Here is a 24,066-nt window from a genome sequence, read left to right as displayed (position 1 = left end):
GGACTTAGTTTTTTGAAACTATTTCTCTTTACCTGTTGAGTGATGAACATGTTGCTATATTATGTATTATTCTTATGAATATGTACATAGTGTGTACATCTACTTTATAAATGTTGCATTGCTTTAAAAGGATTGCTATTCTGTCACAGCCTAGTTTTCTTGTTGGCTTTGTGCTGTACAGAATGTGTTCCCTGTTTGTTGTGTCTCACTTCCAAACTCAGTTGATAGTAACTCAAAAGCATACAGATTCCCTTGGATTTCTCTCCCCCTGTCATTTCCTCACCCCTTGAAGGCCACTCCACTGTCCACATTTTATTTTATTTTTTACAAGTGACATGACTCTAGTGATATGAGACTATCAGATCACTGTAAAAACAAAGTTAGAAAGAAATGACTCCCAGCTGGGCTGCCTTCTTCTGCTGCCCAGTTTAAACCAGGTAGCAGGACAAGACAGTGTGCTCCCTGCAGGCACAGCAATCCTGGCTGAGCTGCCCTGTGTTTTTTGTCTGTTTGCAGTAGTTACAAAATAAATACACCGCTAAAAACCAGTTTCTGTTTGCAGTACGAAAAAGCCAACGCTAACTGCAGCCCCAGGACAGATAGTGTAAAATCAGAAGAAAGCCCCGCTGAGAAGAACATGAGAGTGGTGTAAGGTGAGTGGGAAATCGGTCTTGGTCTCTGGCCTTGGCTATGAGGAAATGTATGAAAAATATCCTCAGACAAGAGCACTGGGGCAAAGGTTGAGCTTCCCTTCCTACTTACTGATTTATACTTGCAAATGAGCTTCCTATCACTGCATTAGAATTATGAGACATGATAGACATGATAGACAGATATGCTGTTATACATATCTGAAGCACTAAAAATAAGTGCTCAAAGTACACATACACATGAATTTTGCCATACTTTCATGACATATTTTTGGCAATTAACATGGTATTTCCTTGAAGTAACAACTGCAAAATCAGATTTTTGAAGCTACCCTGCTCTGGTTCTGGTATCTGTTGTATTTATTACATTTTTCCAGCTCAGCATAATACATCTAACAAATTACTTCCCTTTCTAATACCTTCTTTTGTCATCAGAATGTCTTTTTCCCAATTTCACACTTTCAAACCAATTTTATTATGAAATTATGTTCTGCCAATATTAGGTTTGCAGGTGCTCTCAGGAAGATGCGCCTTAAAAAACAACATTCAACAGTCAGCTCTTCAATACAAGGTTCACCATGACCCAAGGTATTAACAAAAGGAACTTATGCTACAATATTAAAATTCATGCTCCTTTTTTTCTTTTTCTTTTAACACAACTTTCTCCTATGTGATAACTGACTTCAAGTAATCTACAGTAATTAGGGGAGCCTCAACAGTGAATTACATGAACCCAAATAATCACATCTCATAAGTTTAATGTATCCACAGAGTACCAGTTTAGAAAGTACACAAAGCACAGAAAGGAAAAGACATTGTACAGAAACAGACAAACCAAGGAAACCGAGAATATGCAGAGGAATAACAGTTCAAACAACATGTAATTCAAAATTCATGAGCCATTGAAAAATCCATTAACAAAATAAACAACTGGCAAAGATTCAACTTATACCAATAGTACAGGAGTCAATAAGTCCTGTACTTACAAGCCAACAAAAGTGAAAAATAAGATCATGGAATTGTGGTTTCTAAAAAAGCAAATATTTACCTGTAACCACCCAGTAGTCTCTGGTTGTTTGAGAAATATCAAGGTTTGGGTATTCCAAAGCTTTGAAATCAAAAAGAGAAGAGATGTTATCCCATAATAATTAATTCGGAACTTATTTAAATATCTAAAACTATTTTTTATTATTCTAAACAAAGTAGGACATCAACAACTTTATCCATAGGATGTGGTTGCATCAATACATCCTTACATTAATTTAGTCTCTCACTAATACTGTATGGCAGGTCAGGTTCAGACACTCGGCTGGTCTGGATTATGACTTTCCTTTGTGTATTAGAAGAATAGGAGGGCAGTGGCCTCTCACACTGCCCATTAGAGTTGCCAATCCCCAAGTGGGCAGGGGAAACCAAGCAATTGCTGCTGCGATTACCAGCCTCAAAAAGAAATATTAACCAAAGAAAACAAATTAGAAAAGACCATATCAAAATATTTATACTGATAAATAAACCTCACAGTCATTCAGTCTATAATTCATGCAAAAGTTGTGTCCCAGTCTTTTATAGCACTCCAGTGCTGATTTTCCTTTGGGATAGTCCTGGTGAAAATGTATAATAAATCCACTTTGTGCAGAAATCTTCAAGGAAAGTAGACAAAAGTCCAATAAGCTCTTCACAAAAAGCAGCCAGCATTTCAGGCCGTACTGATATCCTTGTTTCACTCTAGCTTTTTCCAGCTCTTCCAAAACAGTCTTAAACACAGGGTAAAAATGCCATATACCATAACTCACAGTCTCACTTCAACGTGAAGTTATAGACTGAATGACTGTGAGGTTTATTTATCAGTATAAATATTTTGATATGGTATTTTCTAATTTGTTTTCTTTGGTTAATATTTCTTTTTGAGGCTGGTAATCGCAGCAGCAATTGCTTGGTTTCCCCTGCCTATTACGCTGTGATTGTCTGGTGCAATTTGGGGTACAAACTTCATTTAAAAGTGACATTTGCTAAGTACGTATCAGCAGAAATTTATTTTATTTTTATTTATTTTATTTATGGGATTTCTATCCCACCCATCCCGCCAAGGCAGGCTCAGGGTAGGTTACAAACAAGATTAAATACAACGTATCATTAAAGCACAAAAATATAAAACAAAATTTCTCAGTATAAAATAATATACATTAACCAATGTAAAACAACAAAATAGTGACAGTTCCCTAAATCTGCTCAGCAGTAGTCAAGTTCTAATTCAGTTCAATTTCTATCATTCATGAGCAGTTAAAGAGCAGGTCTCAGTGAACTGCAGCAGAAGGGGCCGATCTATCCAGTGTCCATGGTCTCAGCTAAAAGCCTGTTGGAAGAGCTCCGACTTACAGGCCCTGTGGAACTGTAGTAAGTCCTGCAGGGCCCTAATATCTGTGGGGAGCTCATTCCAACAGGTCAGATAAGAAGGCCCTGGTCATCATAGAGCCCAAACAGACCTCTTTTGGACTGGGGACTACCAGCCAGCCCTGATTAGTCGATCTTACAGCCCTTCATGGGACATAAACCCTGCTGTTTTTATTTACAAAACTAATTACTGAACACTGGGACAAAAGTAGGGTTGCCAAGTCCAATTAAAGAAATACCTGGGGACTTTGGGGGTGGAGCCTGGAGCAGACTGAAAAAGCCAATTAATTTAGCTTAAAAATCAACCACTATAAAAATTCAAAACAGTCCAAGCTTAATCAAAATGTAGGAAATGTCTGATCAAAACCACACCAGCTAATTATCACCCAGTTTCTAATCTGCACTGCCTGGAAGAAATGGTTGAGAGAGAGCAGTAGCAGACAAGCTCCAGATCTTCTTGGATAACTCCTGTGCTTTGGGCCTTTTGGACTGGTTTAAATTATTCCTCAAGATCGGACTAAAACAGTTACCATTGGAGAACACCTGTCTTAAGGGGAAGAGTTGTTTCACTGGATTGAACAATCTTATCCCATGTTATTCAACTTGTAAGTAAAGTCTTTAAGAGAAATTATTCATAGCTTTGGTGTTGGCTGTCATCAATATGCTAATGACACTCAGCTCTCTATCCAAATCCCCTGGTGATGCAGTAGAGGTCCTGAATGCTGGACTGCTGTGGTTAAATGGCTGAAAGAGAATGAACCGAAACTGAACCGAGACATGACAGAAGTGATGCTAGATGGAAAAGTAGAGATCTTGTTTTTTGCAACTGACGTTGATATGAATTATGTATTCGGTTACTTTGTGTGCCAACATGTGTTAAGGTATTACCTGGACTACTGATGTCACAGGTCAAAGAGCAGCTTGGTACATGAGCCTGTTGGTTCAGCTCTGCTCTGCTCTTTATTGCATGACACATTTTCTTCTTCTTCCCCTCACTGGATGCTGGATGTCTTATTCATTGACCTAAGGCATCTGGGTACATTTTGTACAACACCACCCACCTAATTTCAGAAGGTGGGGGCCTCTAAAGCAGGGTTCCCAAAGAGGACCACAATAGTTAAGCAAGCCTATAAAGGTGTAGGTGGTCCTTCAGCTATGTTGGTTTCAAACCACAGATGGCTTTGAAGGGCAGGATTAGCACCTTGAGTTGTGCCTGGAAACAAATTAGGAGCAAGTATAGATGGGCCAAGACTAGAGCAATATGGTCCTTATAACACACTACAGTCTGCATCCTGGATGTACCAACTGAAGTTTCTGAACATTTCTCAAGGGCAGCTCCACATAGAGCACATTGCAGTAATCAAGGCATATACCACAGTGGCCAGATCTTCCCTGCCCAGGAACCACCACAGCTGGCTAACCAGTCAAAGCTGATGAAAGGTACTCCTGGCCATAGCTGCCACCTGCTTATCCAGTGGTAGGCCTGGTCCAAGAGTCTGGTCCTGGACCCAGACAACAATTTCTGCATCATTTAACTTGATATGTTAATGACTAAGCTTTGTTTCAGCTGCATTTTCAGATTTCTGCAGTCCAAACCTTATTGCTTTGTTTATTGGATGTCTTATCATACCAAAAGTATTTCACTTACTCTGTTTCACTTACACTTCACTTACTCTGTGTAATTCAATGTAAGGATCAGTGAGAAATAAAATTCCAAAAGTGCTCACAGGCTCAAAAAGGCTGGGGGACTCCTAGTTTAAATGGATACAGAATTTTTCTGCAATACGCTTTGAGTCCCCCTTTGGAGAACAACAAAGAAAAGTGAAAATAAATAGTGTTGCCATGAGGATGTCAGCATGATTAGCCAACCCTTGATGCAATATTCCAGCCCATAATTTGTAGATGAGACTGAGTCCCTCACACTGTGAGTGTCCAGTGGCAACTACAACATGGATCAGGAGCTTATGATTGCTCCAGACTTAACAGTAAGCACAACTACATTTTATTCAATGTATTGGGGAGGTCACGATGAGTAGCTCTGAGATCACCAGACTTTTCAGTACCAGAGCATGTCTCCTCATACCATGTTTTAGTTAGAATATTTTCCTTACACGTGTTGATTGCATGAGATAATGTTTTCTACTTAGTTCAGACTGTTTAGAACTTTTAGAAGTTAAACACAGGAACCTCTGGATTTATGTGTCAAAGTGAGGTTTGTCTAAGAGGAATTGTTCCATCATTGAGGGATGGATTGCCTTTCAGTAATTCACATAAGAAATGTCAGAGGAATTTTTTTTTTTGTCAATACTAACCTGTGAGGGTGAGGAACTCAAAAGAAGAATCGTTAATGCTTATTTATTCAAAAGTTGATTTCATAGCAGCTTTTTAAGTATACATTAAAGAATCTATAAGGACATAGGAGATTATTTTAAACACAAGACAAAACTAATAGTTGTCTGTGGGATTTAGGTATTTCTTGAAGAGTGTTGCTTGGGTTGTACTGCCTTTACCACAGAACACTGGCTAAACTATGGGCGTTTTCGCACTGACCTTAATCGACAGCGACGTCCCTCTTCACCGCGCAGGATCTGTGCGGATTTCGCACCAATTGCTGCAGAGCACCCGGAAGAGCCGCAAAGTCCTGCGCCTTTTGCGGCGCAAATGGAAACTGCCAAAACCCAGTTTCCATTTGCGCCGCAAAAGCCGCGGGACTTTGCGGCTCTTCCGGGTGCTCCACAGCAATTGGTGCGAAATCCGCGCAGATCCTGTGCGGTGAAGAGGGACGTCGCTGCCGATTAAGGTCAGTGCCAAAACACCCTATGAGAGACACTGAAGATCTGTAAGTGGATCTGCCCAGCAGTTTTTAAAGCTAAGCAGCAGCTGCACACAGGTATAATATAGATCACACCATGCAGAGAAGAGTTTTAATAATTCCATTTCTATATTATTTGGCCTATCAAACACATCTTTCCTGTGCTGATATTAACCCTAGAAGGGTGAAAAAGATAGCAATTGTTTTTTGCCTCCCCGCCACCCTGTGGGCTAGTAGTAGCATGGTTTAAATAAACAAAACCTATGTGGGACTAGCATAAGAGTGCAGTCCTAAGCAGGTCTACTCAGAATTCTACTGAGTTCTATTCTTTACTTCCTGGAAACTCTTCTTAGGATTGCACTGTAAGTAAACATCATTTCCCCTTATGTGGTTATAATATGCACTGGAACTAAAAAGCTACAACTTTGCTTTATAAAACCATGGTAACATAGTGCTCTTTGTGTTTTATCTCTCCCAACTCAAAGTGCAAGGAGATGTAAATGGATCTTGGATGCCTATTAAATCTTTTTGCAGAATGTAGGTGAAAGAGGGAAATGCATCTTAAATTTATAAAATGTAAAACAGTCCTTGGTATCTCTTTTTATTCTGTCAAGTTGTTTGTCACTTTTCTTCCTGTCTTTGTTTGCCCCTTGGAGAAGGAAATTATGAACTATTGCACCCACTTATCCAATTTCCAGTGCTTCTCATATCATGGAATACTACAAGCTCCCTACCACCACCACACAGAAATGATAGCATGTAATGTGGGCACCTTCATATTTTGAGAAGAATCAATCATGTCTTTGAGTGCAGGTACTTCACATTAAAAGGACTGCTCAATCCCTTGTCTGTCCCCTTCCCTGTCTTTTATCACCCCATGCCCTCTCCCAAGTGGTCCCATTGTGGTTAGCTGTGCCAGGTGCGGGAGAGAACTGCCAACAGGGTCAACTGCAGGTTGCCCCAGATGCAAGGCTGTTGCTGAGTCTCAACCTATGGGGAATCTGTCTGCTTCCCCTTCTTCCTCCATTCCAGGATATGTCAGCCCTAGACCCTGTTGGCATCCTACTTCCTCGGGCAGGGAGGCAGCTTGAGGTGGGATTGTAGTCTGTCTGGGGAGCCGCTGGAGTCCGAACTCCAGCTGGGGTATGGACAGGAGTTTCTCAGAATCAAAGAACAAATCAAAGAAAGACTTTATGCTACACACATACAATAAAAGGAAAATCTAGGAGATGAAAATACAGATTACAGAAAATAAAAATAGAAAGCATAGTTTCTTGCTACCTAAACATAAGATTTCAAAAGTAAAAACTCAGTGCCCCAGAGAAGGATAGCTTTTCCCAGAACAGGAATCTAGAAGCAGAGTGACCAAGGATAGTTGCCTGCTATCCCCTATTTCAATGGGTTCATCAGAAGCAGGGAGCTTTTCTTGGCCCAATTAATAGGGTGCCCCATTCAAACTTCTTGCCCAGGCAGGATCTGAATAATTATTTTCCCTGGATTATGTTGGACTATCTTCTTTAGAAAAGCAACTGAGGAATAACGTCTATATATGAAAGTCTACATATCTACTTGTATGCATGTTAAGATATTAACATTTTTTTTTATTTCCATCTCTTCTGAAGCAGGCAACTAAGTTGGCCAGTTTGAATCAAAGCTGCCACAATTATTTAAGACTTAACTGCTGAAGTTTAATTGTTTAAATGGTGACAAAAACCTAATTAATCAAGGAATGATTCCAAAACCTAATTCAAAAACCTAATTAATCAAGGAATGAGACTGAGAATAAAATAAAGGCCTTAGATAAAAGACAAGGAAATGAGAGAAAAAACCCTAAGTTTTTAAGGAATCTTCAAGAAATAAAGAAGGCTAAGGTCTCATTAACTGGGAAAAAAAGATAGAAAGAGGCAGAGGTTAAAACAAATAAATCATTAATATTGGGGAATGGGGATAAAATATTAGAGCCATAGGACAAAATAGAGGATTTGGACAAAAATGTGCATTAAGACCAATATTAAGACCAGAGGATTAAAAGAAAAAAAAGGAAAGGACATAAATTGAAACAATATTGTGAAGACTTGATTACAGGAATTTAAAGTTAGATTTATGCAGAAACGGTGGCAATTAACAGATCATTTCACATTTAACATTGAAATAAGGCAAAGAAAAAAATATTCTATAATATTATAATACATTATGCCCTATTGCAATTTCTACAGAATAATCCTTTTAAATTGAAGATAAGGTCATACATATTTTCCCAGACATTTCTCCATTAACTCTACAGAAACACTGAGCTCTGAAATTCTTCACTGAGCAATTATAAAGGAAAAGAATAGCATATAGATGGGGGGGGATTGCTTTTCAGCTACATTTCAAACATAATGGGAAATTCTACCCTATTAGTACCATAGAAGAAGATCCCGGAGCAGGGGAGTAAGTTGTATTTATCACTGCCTATTGATCCTCAAATAATTAGAACAGATTAAGAAATAGGTGGTATTTAGAACAAATTAAATTAGATAACTAAATTAGATTTAAGAATAGGTATTTTATAATAGGCTAGTTTAGATTAGATTATCTGCTGATTGCATTAGTTATGCTAATAAATATGAACTCTCAATTAAAGATGAAAATTGTTTCATTAAATGTGAATGGTCTTAATGACTCATGTAAGAAACAAAAAATCTTTTTATAAATTTCTTAAGAAAAATGCAGACATCATAATGCTTCAAGAAATGCACATTAAAAATTCCCAAGCAAAATTACATGAAAATTCAAAATGGGAGACTTACATCATGTTTCTGTGAAGTCAAAGAATAAGGGTATTGCAATTTATATAAGAAATTCAGCAATCCAGGTTCAATAAATGTTAACTGACTTACAGAACAATCCTAAAGGAAGCACAAGGAGCTGATTGACCTCCATACCCTTTATGCCAGCACAGGGCATGAGCAGTGCTATGCAGTTCCACCAGCACAGCTGAAATGTAGCTGCACTTCAGTCAAGTGATGGCATGAACTCCTGTAGCATTGTAAAAGTGGAAGTTCCAGGGGGCATGGCACCAGTTAGGTGCCTCCCAAAATATTTTCCATGTGGGAATGCCTCCCAGAAGTGTGCACCCAATCAGTTCCTCCCCTGTGCTGGCTGCACTAAATCATAGCTCCCCACCCTACAAATGGATCAAAAAGGATGCCTCACAATTCCAGAGGTAGGGTTGATGGTGATGGGAGGCTGCAGCATCGAGGTGCTGTGTGGTGAGTGTTATAAGCACTACTACCACCTGCCCCTGGCTGCAGGGTCCAGGGTCTGCCACCTGCTGCCTTCTACCACCTTCATTGTATACTGGCAGGCTTCCTTCCACCCTGCAGGCTACTCACAGGAGGGACACTTTGCACATGGGGCCATAGTCTGAGATCAGTGAGGAAAGCCAAGGATGCAGCAGAGGCCAGAGCAGCTGTGGACCAACTCCTGTTCTCATGAAAGAGGGCAACTCTGCCATCATTATGCCCCTATCTCCACAGCTGGGGTACTCCTATGAACCCTTTGAGATCTCTCACCAAAGGCCTCTGGCTGGAGTGTCTAGCCAGGAGGGGATGGAGCTGAGCAACTGGAGGAGGATCAAGCTGGCCAGTTATCTGGGCTGGGGGCCTTGGAAGGTGCAATGGCAGCAACAGCTATCTGGGAGCTCCTGTTGATTGACTGTAATGCCCCCCCCCCTCTATCTAGGTCCCTATTCCCTGATGTTTGGAGCTGATGTTGTGGACCAACTATGTACCCTGACCCTGAGAAGGTGCACAACAGTAGCAACCTCCATGGTTCTGCTGTTGCTAGGCATCACAAGGTCCCCAGGCCCAGCGGTGGAGGGAGAGGTGGCACAGAGAGCAGATTTAACATCCTTGGATGGCGGACGCCCTGCCTTGATGGACAGAGGGGAGGGGAAGTGTGGCACTGATGGGATAGGTCCCTCTGGGCTAGGTATTGCAGCTGCCCAAGGAAGGCAGGGGATCCTAGCTCCTTGCCAGTGCATGGGTCCAACAGCTGGCACAGCCTATCCCACCCACCCTGTCCTCTATGTGGGCAGGGATAGAGTGGAAGCAGCTGGAGAGCTGCATGAGCGGTGGGAAGCCTTCATCAGGGACCAGCAATGGATGGAGGGGCTGGTAGTGTTTGTGACAGTGGCCACCAGGCACTTGGAGGTGCTTCTCAGCATCACAAAGGACATGAGTGAGGGGCAGGGGAACATAGAGAGGCAGCTCAGAGAGCTCACAGAGTCCCTACATGCCCCTCAGGCATCCCCTGCACTGTCAACCCCATTGTCTAGCTTATCCTCCAGTAGGGGTTACATGGGTCTTAGCACAGGGATGCCCTTGACCGCATGGGCACCCTGTTGGATGGCACAGCTGCCAGTCTGTGGAGGACAGTCACACATCAACATTTATGTCCGCCACAGCCCGAGGGGGGGTGTGCTCTCTGTGCACAGAGCAACAACTCCGAGTGCCCTTAGGGCACATGGGTGACAACCCTCTCCCTACTGACAGGTAACTAGGACTTCTGTTGGGAGGTGGTCTCTTTAAGGAGGGGTGTTCTGCAAGGGAGAAGTATTAGATGCTTGGACCAGGAAGGCAGTGATAGATGCTTGGCTCAATCCCCATGACTCCCATTAGTCCTGCCTGATCAGTCTATCACACTTCCTCTGCCAAGTAACAATGCAGGGATGGAATGCTGCAGTGTAAATTTTATTTGTTTGTTTCTGAGATTTCTATCCTGCCCACCCCACTGAGGCAGGCTCAGGGTGGGTTACAACATAAATACAAAAGCAGTCCTTCATTAAAATCATAACATCCATCAGGTTAACAGTACAATTGTTAAAACAACGTTTAGCTAAAATGCAAGATGGTGGTATTTCTTAATCTGCTCAAACATTCCAATCCTGAGCCACACACAAATGTGGGTATAGCCTTCCTGCCCTACATAAAATCTGTCACCGACCGCATTGGCAAAATTCTCAAACGCCACAATGTTGACACAGTCTTCAAGCCCACACAACAGATCCGCCACATGCTGCGCTCGGCCAAAGATATGAGAGATCCACTTTCAACCCCTGGAGTCTACAAAATACCCTGCTCCTGTGGTGCAGTCTACATTGGCACTACCCAACACAGTATCAACACCCGTCTCACCGAACACAAGAGACACTGTCGCTTGTTTCAGACAGAAAAATCAGCTGTAGCTGAACATGCACTTCAAGGAGGAGACCACGTCATCCACTTTGAAAGAACTGAAGTCCTTTCTACGGTCTCACATTATCATACCTGCCTGAACAGAGAAGCTATTGAGATTTACAAACACCAGCACAATTTTAACAGAAAGGAAGAAGGCAGTTTGGTGTAGTGGTTAAGTGTGTGGACTCTTATCTGGGAGAACCGGGTTGGATTCCCCACTCCTCCACTTGCACCTGCTGGAGTGGCCTTGGGTCAGCCATAGCTCTGGCAGAGGTTGTCCTTGAAAGGGCAGCTGCTGTGAGAGCCCTCTCCAGCCCCACCCACCTCACAGGGTGTCTGTTGTGGGGGAGGAAGATAAAGGAGATTGTGAGCTGCTCTGAGACTCTTCGGAGTGGAGGGCAGGATATAAATCCAATATCATCATCAATATCATCATTTTCATCCACCAATCTTGGTACCCAGCTCTGCAAAGCATCCTACAGATTATAAATTGCAGAAAGTCACAGAACAACCAGCACATTCCACAGAACAATCAGCACAGTCAACAACCATCTCCCTTATCTTCACACCCCTTCCAACCCTCCCAGCAATTAACACAGAACAATGGTCACATTCAACAGCCAGTTTCCTTATCACTACCCTTCCAGGGAGCCCCACCAAACAATGGGCACATCCACAAACCAATTGCCCTTTCATCACACCCCCTCCAGCCTAGAAATAGCAGCTCTCCAGCAGCCCTGGCCCCACTCAATGCACAGCAGCCAAGAAGGTCAGGGCGCCTGCTCCGGCTACAACGCCACTGAGGATGTTCTCCGCAGCTGAGAATGAAACGTCCGGAAGGAAAACTTTCTCCAGTATAACACGGCACTTGAGCCCAAAAGATTCTACAAACCCTAATAATTCCAATAGTAACTTCAAATCACAGGTGTTTTATGCAGATGAACAGCATAAGAACAGGTCTGGGCCAATGTATGGCCAATGTACAACAGGAGGGGCAGATCATATCAGACATCAGCAGCCTCATCTAACAGCCTGGTGGAAGAGCTCCATCTTACAGGCTCTGCAGAACTGCAATAAGTGCCAGAGATGCTGATGTAGCAGCACCCAGCAACACTAGTGAGGCACCCTTCCCCCCTCTTTGGTTGCTATGTAAATTTCCCCTTAGGGAGGTGACTAGTGGCAAAGGATTGCTGTTAAAGGATATTTATTTCCTGAAAATTTATGCAACTGGTGAACAATATACTACTGAGACTGTATATGCCCCATATGTTAAACCACAAAAGTTCTTTTAAAAACTGGGAAATGCTTTGATTCCCTTTGCAGAGAATGGTTTGATAATGGGTCGAGACTTTAATGCCATTATGCAAAATAGTGAGGACAAAGCCAGATTGAGGAATAGAGATGCTAGAAATTTAATGTCTCATCTTTGGCATGTTTTTTCTCATTTTCAGTTAATAGATATTAGGCGTAAATTTCACTCCACTGATATATGGAATTTATTCCAGGATTTACTTGTTCTTGGTCTCTAGACCATTAGTTAAAAAGATTCTATCATCTAAGTTAGATATCAGAAATTATTTAGATCATGCACTGATTTCTTTGGAGGTTCAGCTTAATTAAACCAGAGATGGGATATGGCACCTCCACAACAGTTTACTGATGAATAGAACTCAGAGGAAAACTAAAACAGATCTAGAAGAATTTTTCAGAATTAGCTATACAGTTGATGGCTCAGAAGTTACAATCTGGGACGTACGCAAGGCTTACATAAGGGGGTTATTTATATCCAAGATTCTTTTTAAAGGAGAGTTAAATAAAATGAAGGAAAGATCTTAGATAAAGTTGTTGGTAAATATCCATCATAATCCTGATGAGATACCAAAGCATTCGGTCAGGCCAAACAGCAATTAGAAAGTTTAGATGTGGATAAGATTCATTGGAATATGTTTTTCATTAGACAGAGATATTTTGAATCTAGTGGACAAGCACATAAATTTCTTGAAGCAAGAGTTAGATCTAAAGGAATAATACCTTCAATATGGAAGAAGGATGGATCATTGACTACACAGCCTGAGGAGATCATGCAAGAGTTTATGGAATTTTATACAAATTTATATTCTTCTGGGTTGACTCCAGAATTCTATAAAACATTTTCTGGGAAACTATGTATACCTTTGGGTAAAGCGATAAATAAAATACATATTCTTTTAAAAAATTCCTCCAGTCTTACGACAGCTACAAAAACTTAATTCAGTAGAACAGCCTAGCTCATCTATCATCTATCATTTCACCCTATCTCTTTATTAAATCATGATAATAATAATAATATAATAGATTTTATTTGTATCCCGCCCTCCCCGCCTAGGCGGCTCAGGGCGGCTAACAACATTTTATACATTTACAATTAATAGATAAAAACTTTGAATTTAACAATTAAAAATTAAACATATAAAAACCAGTTAATAGATTTAAAATACATCATTTAAGTTAATTTAAATTTATATTTATCTGGCAGTAGTAATGGTTAGTTCTGTGACGCTGATTCTGCCAGTTTAAATAGTTCGATAGTAATGTAGATGGCGGATCCTTTATTCACAGCAGTTCAGCAGTCGATGTTGATATACGCTTGTTTGAAAAGGACGGTCTTGCAGGCCCTGCGGAACTGGTCAAGGTTCCGCAGGGCCTGCACTTCCTCCGGAAGCTGATTCCACAGAGCAGGGGCCGCAGCTGAAAAGGCCCGAGCTCTGGTGTTTTGGAGCTTGACCTCTCTCGGCCCAGGGATCGCCATTTTATTTTTTCCCACTGACCTCAGTGCCCTCTGGGGTTCATATGGGGAGAGACTGTCCCTTAGGTAGGCTGGTCCTCGGCCATATAAGGCTTTAAAGGTAATGACCAACACTTTGTACCGGACTCGGTATGTAATTGGCAGCCAGTGCAGTCCGCGCAGCCCCGGCTGTATGTGCTCCCGTTTTGAGAGCCCCAACAATAGCCTGGCAGACACGTTCTGCACTAGCTGCAACTTCAGGGTCCGGCACAAAGGTAGCCCCAAGTAGAGGGCATTACAGTAGTCCAATCTTGAGGTGACCGTTGCATGGATCACTGTTGCGAGGTTGCGACGTTCCAGGAAGGGGGCCAGCTGCCTTGCCCGCTTCAGGTGGAAGAATGCTGACTTGGCAGTGGCTGCTATCTGGGCCTCCATTGATAATGAAGGCTCCAGTAAAACACCCAAACTCTTTACCTGGTGCGCTGGTTTCAATGGTGCGCCGTCGAAGGTTGGGAGAGCTATTTCCCCTCCTAGAGCGCCGCGACCCATACAAAGGACCTCTGCCTTCGCTGGGTTCAGCTTCCCAGATTAGAAAATTATTAGAATGATTAGAAAATTATTAACTGCTATTTTAGCTGTTTTAGACTGAAATCTATTGCGGCTAAATATTTTTTTAAAAACTTCCAAAAATTTCTAATATGGGTTGCTATTCAGCATATAGTGTATTTTTCTGGAATATTAACACAGAAGCTGAAAATAAAAGCCCAACTATGTGTGCAGAATCAGTTGTAGGCATCCTTAGTTTTAATTAAGTTGTCCAGGGTGTTTTATTTTCATTAAGCAAGTATTAAAAATGTAAATTTCAGTCCAATTTTCCTTTCCAATACACCCTATATAATATTTAATATTGTTAAACATAGAGTAGTTTATTTTCATAACAGCCAGGATTTCATATCTTCATATCCTACATATCACTATTGTAAAAGCACATGTTTTTATTCTGAAAGAAAGGCATCTCACCATGACGGTTTCAGACCCCTACCCTGGTTTATTTTTTTAAAATGTCAACTGCTTTAAATAAAGCTTGGCCACTGGCACAATTCTCCTTCCCCCCTCTATTTTGGAGAAGACAGATATTTGTGAAATCCTCACCCCAGCACCACACTCTCCAGGAACTAGCAAATTCTGAAAGAATATGAAGAATTCTACCCTTTTGAAGGCTTACCTTCAGCAATGGTGAGAGGTGGGTAGGTAAGATAGAATCCCACTAGTTCTGCAGAAAGATGATTAAGCAGATGGCTTGATATGGTGCCATTTAGGATTGTGCTTTCATTTCTCACCACATAAAACAGAGTGACAGCCTGAGAAACATTAGATGTGTTCAGAATCTGAAACAAAATAAAAGTAAAAAAACAGTGGGTAGCTTCATTTAAAATTATTACTTTTTTGCATATATTATTATATTTGCACAGAAGACAATAAAGAAAATGTTAATCATGCTGTACACACATGCTTGTAAGTATTATAACTCCTTGGTTAGAAAATCCAGCTTTATTACAGGAGGAAAATAATATTACTACCTCACAAACAGGAAGAACTCATCCCCAGACACCTTTAATTTCAGAAACTTGCAGATGCTGTTTCAGCACAGAATTCACACAACCCAGACCTGTGGGCTGTTTCATTCCACATTGGGTTCAGCCAGTCTGCATGGCTGCAAGAGCAGGCACAGGACATATGTGGCCCTATACCATGCTCACAATAGGGATTTACTGGGAAAAGAAGTCTAGCCTTCCTCATTTCTTGGACTTTGCACTCCAGGAGCACAAAAAGGTCTTCCCTGGATCAGCATCAAGGATATGTCTGCACTGCTTATAGCTTCACCTGTTCTCAAAGCAGGATATCATAGAGCTGGAAAAGATGTAAAAAAGGCACCCAAACTGACAAAGGGATTTGAAAACTTTCTCTACAGGAAAGACTAATGTGTTCGGCCCTGTTCAGTTTAAAAGAAAGATACCTGAAATATGGGAGATATGACGGAAGCTTATATAATTATGGATGGTGCTAGGAAGCTGGATAGAGATTCTCTCTCTTTTAATACTAAAACTCTGGACCTGCCTTTGAAGCTGATATACAGTGAATCCTGGACAGACAAAATGACACACTTGTTCATATAACTAATAAGAAACATATGGAATTATTATGCCACAAGATGTAATAATGGCCTCTGGCTTGGCCAGGTTTCAAAGTGAATGAAAGAAATTAATGGATAATAAGTTTATCAAAGACTATTAGTCATTATAGCTAGTTGAAAGATCTACATTCAGAGATAAGTATCTGTCGATGGAGGGTAGCAGTAGAAAACAGTTATTGGTTTCATATACTGCTTGTGTGAGGAGCATCATATTGGCCACTATGGAAAACACTGGAAGGGATGGAGCTGTGGTCTGATCAGCATGCTTGTTATGTTCTTAAGGGGTCCAAATTTTTGAAAATCATACTATCACCTGCTTTTTTTCATCTTAGCATCATGTTCTACATCTGTGTAAGATTGGTATTTGGAATGTCTGAAGGTATTCACAATTATACTGAGATTTCTATCACTGTGCTAGATTTGTCTTCCTTTTAATGTAAGATCCAGGAATTCAGTACACCGTGGTCCTACCTCCTTTACTGTTGTTTCCCATCAACAATGTTTGTCTTTCAAATGTTCATGTATGAACTAATACACAAAGTACAAGCAAGTGTGATCCCTTCAGATACAACTTTTATCCTGAGTGAAGATGACAAAGAAATGGAAGAGAGAAAGCGTAGAGAGGTTTAAAAAAATAAAGGACATGACATTCCATGCACAGGTGAGTCCACAAAATATCTTAGAAGGGATGTCCACTGATACAAATTTCTAAAGTGCAGTAAGTTGAAGTGGGTAAGTGTGCCTGTTCTCACGCTAGTGCCATTTTCAACAAGGCAATACCATGCCCACACAGATTTCCAGACACTTACAGATCATATTATACAGGTCAAATGCACGTGCATTCAGGTTGCACTGACCTGCAGCAAATATCTAAGGCAGTGAAGGCCTCCATCTTTTATTATGTCCATAGGAAAAGCAAAAGAGCAATGATTACTCTCCTCCATGATTGTTACCATTGTTTTTAAAAGTGCCTAAAATATATCAGAGACTACACATAAATATAAATACACAATTCCTTGCCCATGGCCTTTCAAACTATATAATATTACTAGGAAACAAAAGAGAATGAGAGTACAATTGTCAAATCTACTGTGATCCAAAGAAGTAATTACTCCAGTCCATCTCTTGCTGGAATAGTATAAATATCCACTGTCCTCCTTTATTTCCATGTGTCAGTCTTTGAAAACAATTTGTTCTCCACCTGCCTGCTAAGCCTTTTTGTGCTCAGCCCAGTATATATAGCAAGCACATATATGACCTACCAAGGCAAACAGTCTGCCAACCAAATATGGTAGCCTGTGATGAGCTAAACTCCCTTTGCTCTTTAGCTGTAAGAAAGCCAATTAAGTAAAGATGTTAGTTGATCAAAACTCTATTCTTCCACCTGAAGCAGGTCACATAAGCCTAGATTCCTACTGTTTGTCTGTAAAGTAGTATGTCAAGTAGAGTTAGAGCATTAGAACACTTAGAGCAGTTACTCAGTGGAATAGGCATCACATCTTAAATATGTCTTTTCTGAAGATTGAGGACTCTCCTTCTTCAGAGGTCTTTAGAGGCAAGAGTAGCATCATATTGGCCACTGACAGCAATGTTGATTCTGTGAACTTAGGCAGATCATGAGAGAGATGGCAGGAGGGGTTGCATCAGTGCTTACTTCTCATGGCCCTTTTTTACACACCCAGAGAAATGCCGACTGCCATTTTGGGGTCAGGAAGCAATTTTCTCCAAGTCAGTTTGGCCAGAGATCCTAGAGGTTTTTCCCCATCTTCTGGACATGGAACAGGGGTTACTGTATTTGGGGGGGCGGGGGGGGGCGGTATTTGTGAATTTCCTGCATTGTGCAGGGGATTGGACTAGATGACCCATGGGGGTATCTTTCAATTCTATTATTCTATTCTAAGTACACCCTCAGAGAAGGACAAGAGTGAATGCATCCATACTTGATAGCTCATCCCTATGAGCTTCTCACAAATGTGGCACTTCTAGTATACACTGCCCAGGAGAGTAAAGAATTGTGTATCTATTCCACACTCCTAGTTCTGCATGTGACCCCAAAAGTGCTGAGTGCAAAATCCACTTGATTTTTTTGGGGGAGGGGTTAATTCATTTTTCTTGACTTTTTTGGAGGGAACATGTGTATATAGCCCACTTTCTGGCTGGTCAAAAAAACCCTGAATCCTTAAAATAAGAGCTAACAAGAAGGACGCTCAGGTCACACTAAACATATGGAAGGTTCAAGAATGAGAAGCGGTTATGTTGGCAGGAACAAGCAACTTGCCTTGTTCTCTGTCATTCACACACTGATAGTTGTGATGCCTCTGGGGAAACAGAGCCACAATGAGTACCCCCTAAGTGGCAAGTCTACACAAAAGCAGAGCTTCCAAAAGGGCTGGGCATCATGCATATGACTATGCCAGCCGTATTAAACACATATATCTCCTGAACTTAGGCTTGTCAGTCCCCAGGTCCCAGCAGGGATCCCCTGATTTTTCAGGCTTCTTCCTGCCACCAGCCAGCTGGTCAGCGGGGGAAAGCCTTGCTCCAACAGCTACCATGTGCCTTTAAACCTTGTTAGGCTTAGAAGACACTTTCAACTGTTTGTTTTGTAACATCTGTGTGCCTTTAAATTTCAGCAGCAGGAAAGCAGGGGGCAGGGCAAACAGGCAGAGCCATGAGTGTGTGAAGCTGTGAGAAAGGTAGAGAGCAGGGTCTCTCTGTTTTGCATTCTCTTCAGAAGTTGTTTCTATAGTAAAATGGATAGGAAAGAGTTAGCTAGAACCTGATTATGGGAGGGAGGCAAACTCCACCCCATAGGCTGCTCTCCTTTCCCATTCCTGTCTGAAGAAGATGGTTGTTACAGCAGATTGTTACACTAAGCAACTGCCCTGAGTAAATTGCCTCAATGAGATCACAAAAGTGTGGGCTTGCAAACTCTGTCTATTTTGACTGCTTTGTGGGTGTGTGTGCACGTCCCTTAAAAAAGCCATGCTTTGAAATGCTTCCAAAGCCTGACTAGGCAACTTGTAGGGGTATGACAAATTTCTCTTTCATTTAGTGAAGTGCAGCTGCCAGTGTAGGCAAAAAAAGAGGACGAGGAAATAAAGACTATTCAGGAGAACTGCACTGTTGTATTTTTATTTATTTATTTAGGGAATGGGAATGTCTCCTGGCTCCACCCCTAGAGTACCTTGATATTTCATGTCAGACCTGGCAACCCTACCTGAACTTCTTTACATAGCCCACAACACTTTTCATAAATCTGTTTGCACTGCCCATGAGGGACTACAAAGATGGGAAGAGGCTTGTCAAGCCACCTGGAAGGTCAGAATGTGTGGTTAGTGGGATATATTTGACTTAATGGGTCAGAAGATTTTGTGCCTGCTATATTGATTGTTTGGAGAGATTCACGGTAATTTCCATGGACCATGTACTTGGAGTGTCAATGTATAAAACTAAAAATCTAGGGCGATTTCCTGTAACTGTACTATATATTTAAGCGGATAGCTGCCATGGATGTGTTCAGACAGTTTTGACAGACAAAGAGTAACATTTACTATTTTCTTTATCCTAATTTCCTTTAAGCATAACTGCCCAATCTAAAGGTGATTACAGTCATTTGGGAGCTGGTGTCCATGAACCTGTCACATTGGGAATCACACTTAATAGGCTTAAACTTGGCTTGGAGGCCAATATATTTATTGAATTTTTCTATTGCTGTGCTATTCAGGTTTTAGAATTTTTAATATTAAACTTAGTAAGCAAACTTTCATGTAATTTGTTTATACAAGCAACATGATATATAAGAACTATATAAGATACAACACAAACAGATTTATGGAGATGATACATTTCAGTGTTTTCTATGCAGCAACAGGCATTCTATAATTGGCAACTATCACAAAAAAAAGCCATGATGCCATGGTTCCTTCCCACCTTATCATAAGAATCATGGACTTGTGTTAACAAATAACAAGTACAGTCAATTACATATTGGCTAACACTGATGTTAATGCAAACACTGCAAAGAATTAGCAAGTAGCTGACAGAGTTAAGACTTTTACCTGAACAGTTAATTTGTGGCTGATGTTCAAGACTTTTCTTTCAGCATCCAGAAATGCTTTTTGCAGCCTTTGTTCCATGGTCTGAACAAATCTGCATAACTGTATGTTTTCTGATTGACTCACAAACTGCAGCTCTAGTTGAAGAATAGACAGTACGTTTAGTGATTTTTAACCATTATTTTCCTTTACTAAATAAGCCTTGCAGTCAATACAACAAAGTGGTCAATAACTGATCAATATATACCATGTATCTGATAATCCAATAGAACTTTTCTTTTTAATATGTATTTACCAATAATAGCAAAATATCCAAGACAACAAGAATAATACTTTTTATAATCTTTCAGGTCAGGTTAAGTAAAATTGAGAGACTATGCAAAAAACCAAATGGAATTCATTTAAATGTTCCTGAGTATCTTTTACATAGAGTTTCATATGCAAAGGACATTCCACATCTCTAAAGGCAATTCACACTTTTTTAATGAAGTATGCGTACTTGTCATGTACATACATCTTTCAATGAACACTATAAAGCACAGACAGTGTTCAATAAATACAAGGTACATACCTACATTCCAGGGGATGCAACTGGACACAGCCACACATTTACAGATATGTGGCTCCCCTTCACACTTTATGACAGTTGCCCTGGAAATGAGGATTTCCTTCTCATACAAAGAGGGAGGCCATGTATTTGGTAATGGAAGGACTGTGTCCTTTTAAGTCACCCTTTGCTTCAGCAAACACGGTAAACTGCTGTAATTCCAGAACCTCGTTGGGTCAGGAATTCACATATTTTCTGAAATAATACACTTAAATTCTTTGCTGCATTTTTTCCTTCATAACCTCTACTAAGAAATTCTTTCCTAATGGCATATGATGATCCATTACATAACACAAGAGAGAGAACTGAATATAATTAGATTTTTACCATGCTAAACAGAGACGTTCATTACTTCTCCTGCACTTCTTTGAAGACAAAGATAACATGACAGTCTATGTTTAACAATACAAAAAACTGGACTACTGAATCATAATCATCCACTATATGATACTATTTAACCATTTTATTTGCATACTTCAGACTATAATACTGGACATGTTTAGCTGGGAACATATTATTCTCAAACCCAATTAAAATGAATAAGAATGAAAAAGTACAGAATTTTCTGATGAATTCCCTTAATGACAGGGGAATGGAAAACAACTTTCAAACATATGTTGATAAAGTCAAATATTATTTTATTGGTATAAGACTCAAACAATATTTCCACTGAAGATCAGGACACCACCAAGTGATTTTTTGGAAATAAATAAATCAAAGTGCTTTTTAAAAATCACTTAGTAGTGTCCTGATATTTAATCTCAGTTTCTTATCACCAGAAATAATGGCCAAGGAGACAATATAATGGTCAAGGAAACAATAAGGTATAGTCATATCTCTTCACAAATGCTTAATCATTACTTGCCTGTTTTTAGCTGAAAGTGGTAGGCTGGTAGTGGTTCCCATGGCAAGGCTAATACAGCAACAGAATGAAGATTTGGCATGTGTTGTTTAATATCCGAAGTGGCATTACTAACTCCATAAGCAATTAGCATTTCGATAACCACAGCAGGTATAAAAACCTGTGTCTCCTGAGTTACATAGTAACCAACTGTCACATTGTTTGATTGTTCCAGGATTTCAACCTGGGGGGAAAATCCATGGAAAACAGCATTCATCAGAATTTCTCACACTATCTTGCTCAAGACTGAAAACAGAGTATTAAATATTTTGTGAAAAGAACCCATAGAAAGCAGCCTGACTGGTAACTGGTTGTCACCCAATGCAACATAACCCTAATAAAATTTCACTCTTGCAAGTCCTGATCCACAAAGCAAGCAAGTTCCACTGAATCCCTAGACCATCAGTATTTACTAAAAATGTTTCTAAACTATTTTAGGGCAAAGTCTTCCTTACTATAAAATTCTGAGTAATTCTCTTTTAAAATGGATGTATTTGTTAAAAGAATGGTTAAACAACAATCACAGCTGCCCTTTAGCTGCCTATGACCGCTAAATTCTGTTCCCATCTGTCACAGCTTGCCTGGGTGCTGGCTCACAACAGCCTCATTCAGAGATTTGTGTTAATCTGTCTTCCCAGTAGTGTTGTCAATCCCCAGGTGGGGGCAGGGGATCCCCCAGTTTGGAGGCCTTCCCCCGCTTCAGGGTCGTCAGAAAGCGGGAGGAGGGGAGGGAAATGTCTGCTGGGAACTCTATTATTCCCTATGTAGATTTATTCCCATAGAAAATAATGGAGAATTGATTTGCGGGTATCTGGGGCTCTGGGGGGGCTATTTTTTGAGGTAGAGGCACCAAATTTTCAGTACAGCATCTAGTGCCTCTCCCCAAAATATCCCCCAAGTTTCAAAACAATTGGACCAGGAGGTCCAATTCTATGAGCCCCCAAAAAGGTGCCCCTATTCTTCATTATTTCCTATGGAAGGAAGGCATTGAAAAGGTGTGCTGTCCTTTTAAATGTGATGGCCAGAACTCTCTTTGGAGTTCAATTATGATTGTCACAACCTTGATCTTGGCTCCACCCCCAAAGTGTCCTGGCTCCACCCCCAAAGTCCCCAGATATTTCTTAAATTGGACTTGGCAACCCTACTTCCCAGTCATATCATTAAGCAGTTTAAAATCTCTTCAAACTTTTCTTAAAACTAGCCATAAAATATAGATGATGTTGACCTGTTCATTATTTGCTGTGCTAGTGCATGTTCTATCAGCTGTTGTGTCCTGGATAATATCTGCACCTACCACATAAATAAAAGTTCTTTGGTTCCATCTCTTGGCCATTTCTGCACAGGTTATCTGCCTGTTCAATACTCTAGGGAAGTGAGTTTTTTTGCCTGCTTCCCCACAGCATTGTGGTATATTCATGCACCTTTGGGAGTTTCACAGGCTTTTCTCCAGTCAAACATGCTTTAAAGTTCTGGGGAAAATCACAGTAATACTTGGGTGGGTTATTGTGTGGGTGGGAAAATTCTGATTTTCCAGCCCACAAGGCAGCCATTTTCCCTGACTCTATCCCCACACTAGACATTTTCTAAAATGGCACTAGAATATCATTATATTGATTGACTTTTGTAATAATAGGTGTAGCATGTTCTCTGAATTCTCAGCTTTCATTTAAAAACAAATGCTTTACCATCTTCCTTCGAAGATATATAAAGAAAAGGCTATATCTTCACAAGGGAAAAAGCTAGAGAATTTTTAAATGAAAGGTGGGAATTCAGAAAACTTGCTACACCTACAAAAGGTTTGTATCAAGATTATATTCCTATTTGTATCAAGATTATATTCCTGTTCTAGAGATCAACAACGAATTGTTTTACACATAATCACTGATGCCAGATTGGTTTTTGCTAGATATTGGAAGAAACAATCTAATGCACTTGATCTTCAGGGCAGTTGACTGCTTACAAAAAAACCACAAAGATATAGATAGTTTAGCTCATTTATAGAATAGAATGATTCAAATGATGGAATTGTTAATTGGTAAGTAGATTTATCTGTAATGTTGGTCTTTTTTATAAGACAGACTCTCCTCTGTTTTGAGATAAGGTAAATGATGTATTGTATTGTACTGTATTGCATGCTAGACCTACACTGTTGTTTTATAGGTATTTTGTTATATATGCTGAAATTTTTAATATTCCTAAATACATTTTATTTTTAAAAATAAAGGTATACTCATATTACAATATTCGAGTGCTGATTTTTTTTAAAAAAAAAATTGCCAACGTCCAAGGGGCACAGGGGAAGGTGGTAGTCACTTCTAAGCTATTGGGACATAGAAACCTGCCTTGTGGGAGTCCCATCACTGTTTTATTTGCAGTTGCACCAGCAATAGGGGAACCACAAAATCCCATCCCCCTGGAAGTCACCTCAGTTTCCTTCCAGTCTCCACTCCAGTTTCCTTCCAGAACA

The 24,066-nt window shown here is 40.4% G+C and overlaps 1 protein-coding gene across 5 annotated transcripts in view; it reads right to left on the bottom strand.

Moving 5' to 3' along the window:
* KIAA1549L (KIAA1549 like) overlaps positions 1 to 24,066 on the bottom strand; it is a 243,476-nt gene that overhangs the window by 137,865 nt on the left and 81,545 nt on the right. For all 5 annotated transcript variants that reach the window (XM_060261489.1, XM_060261492.1, XM_060261494.1 and 2 more), the window contains exons 5-8: positions 21,564 to 21,783; positions 20,095 to 20,228; positions 15,065 to 15,227; positions 1,699 to 1,758 (exon numbers count right to left, since the gene is read on the bottom strand). In XM_060261489.1, the coding sequence (XP_060117472.1) occupies positions 1,699 to 1,758; positions 15,065 to 15,227; positions 20,095 to 20,228; positions 21,564 to 21,783 (577 nt within the window). The remainder of the gene's footprint in view (positions 1 to 1,698; positions 1,759 to 15,064; positions 15,228 to 20,094; positions 20,229 to 21,563; positions 21,784 to 24,066) is intronic.

The sequence above is a fragment of the Heteronotia binoei genome, chromosome 21 (assembly GCF_032191835.1).
Source record: "Heteronotia binoei isolate CCM8104 ecotype False Entrance Well chromosome 21, APGP_CSIRO_Hbin_v1, whole genome shotgun sequence".
Classification (NCBI taxonomy): Eukaryota; Metazoa; Chordata; class Lepidosauria; order Squamata; family Gekkonidae; genus Heteronotia; species Heteronotia binoei.
This window is presented reverse-complemented; position numbering and strand designations above follow the sequence as displayed.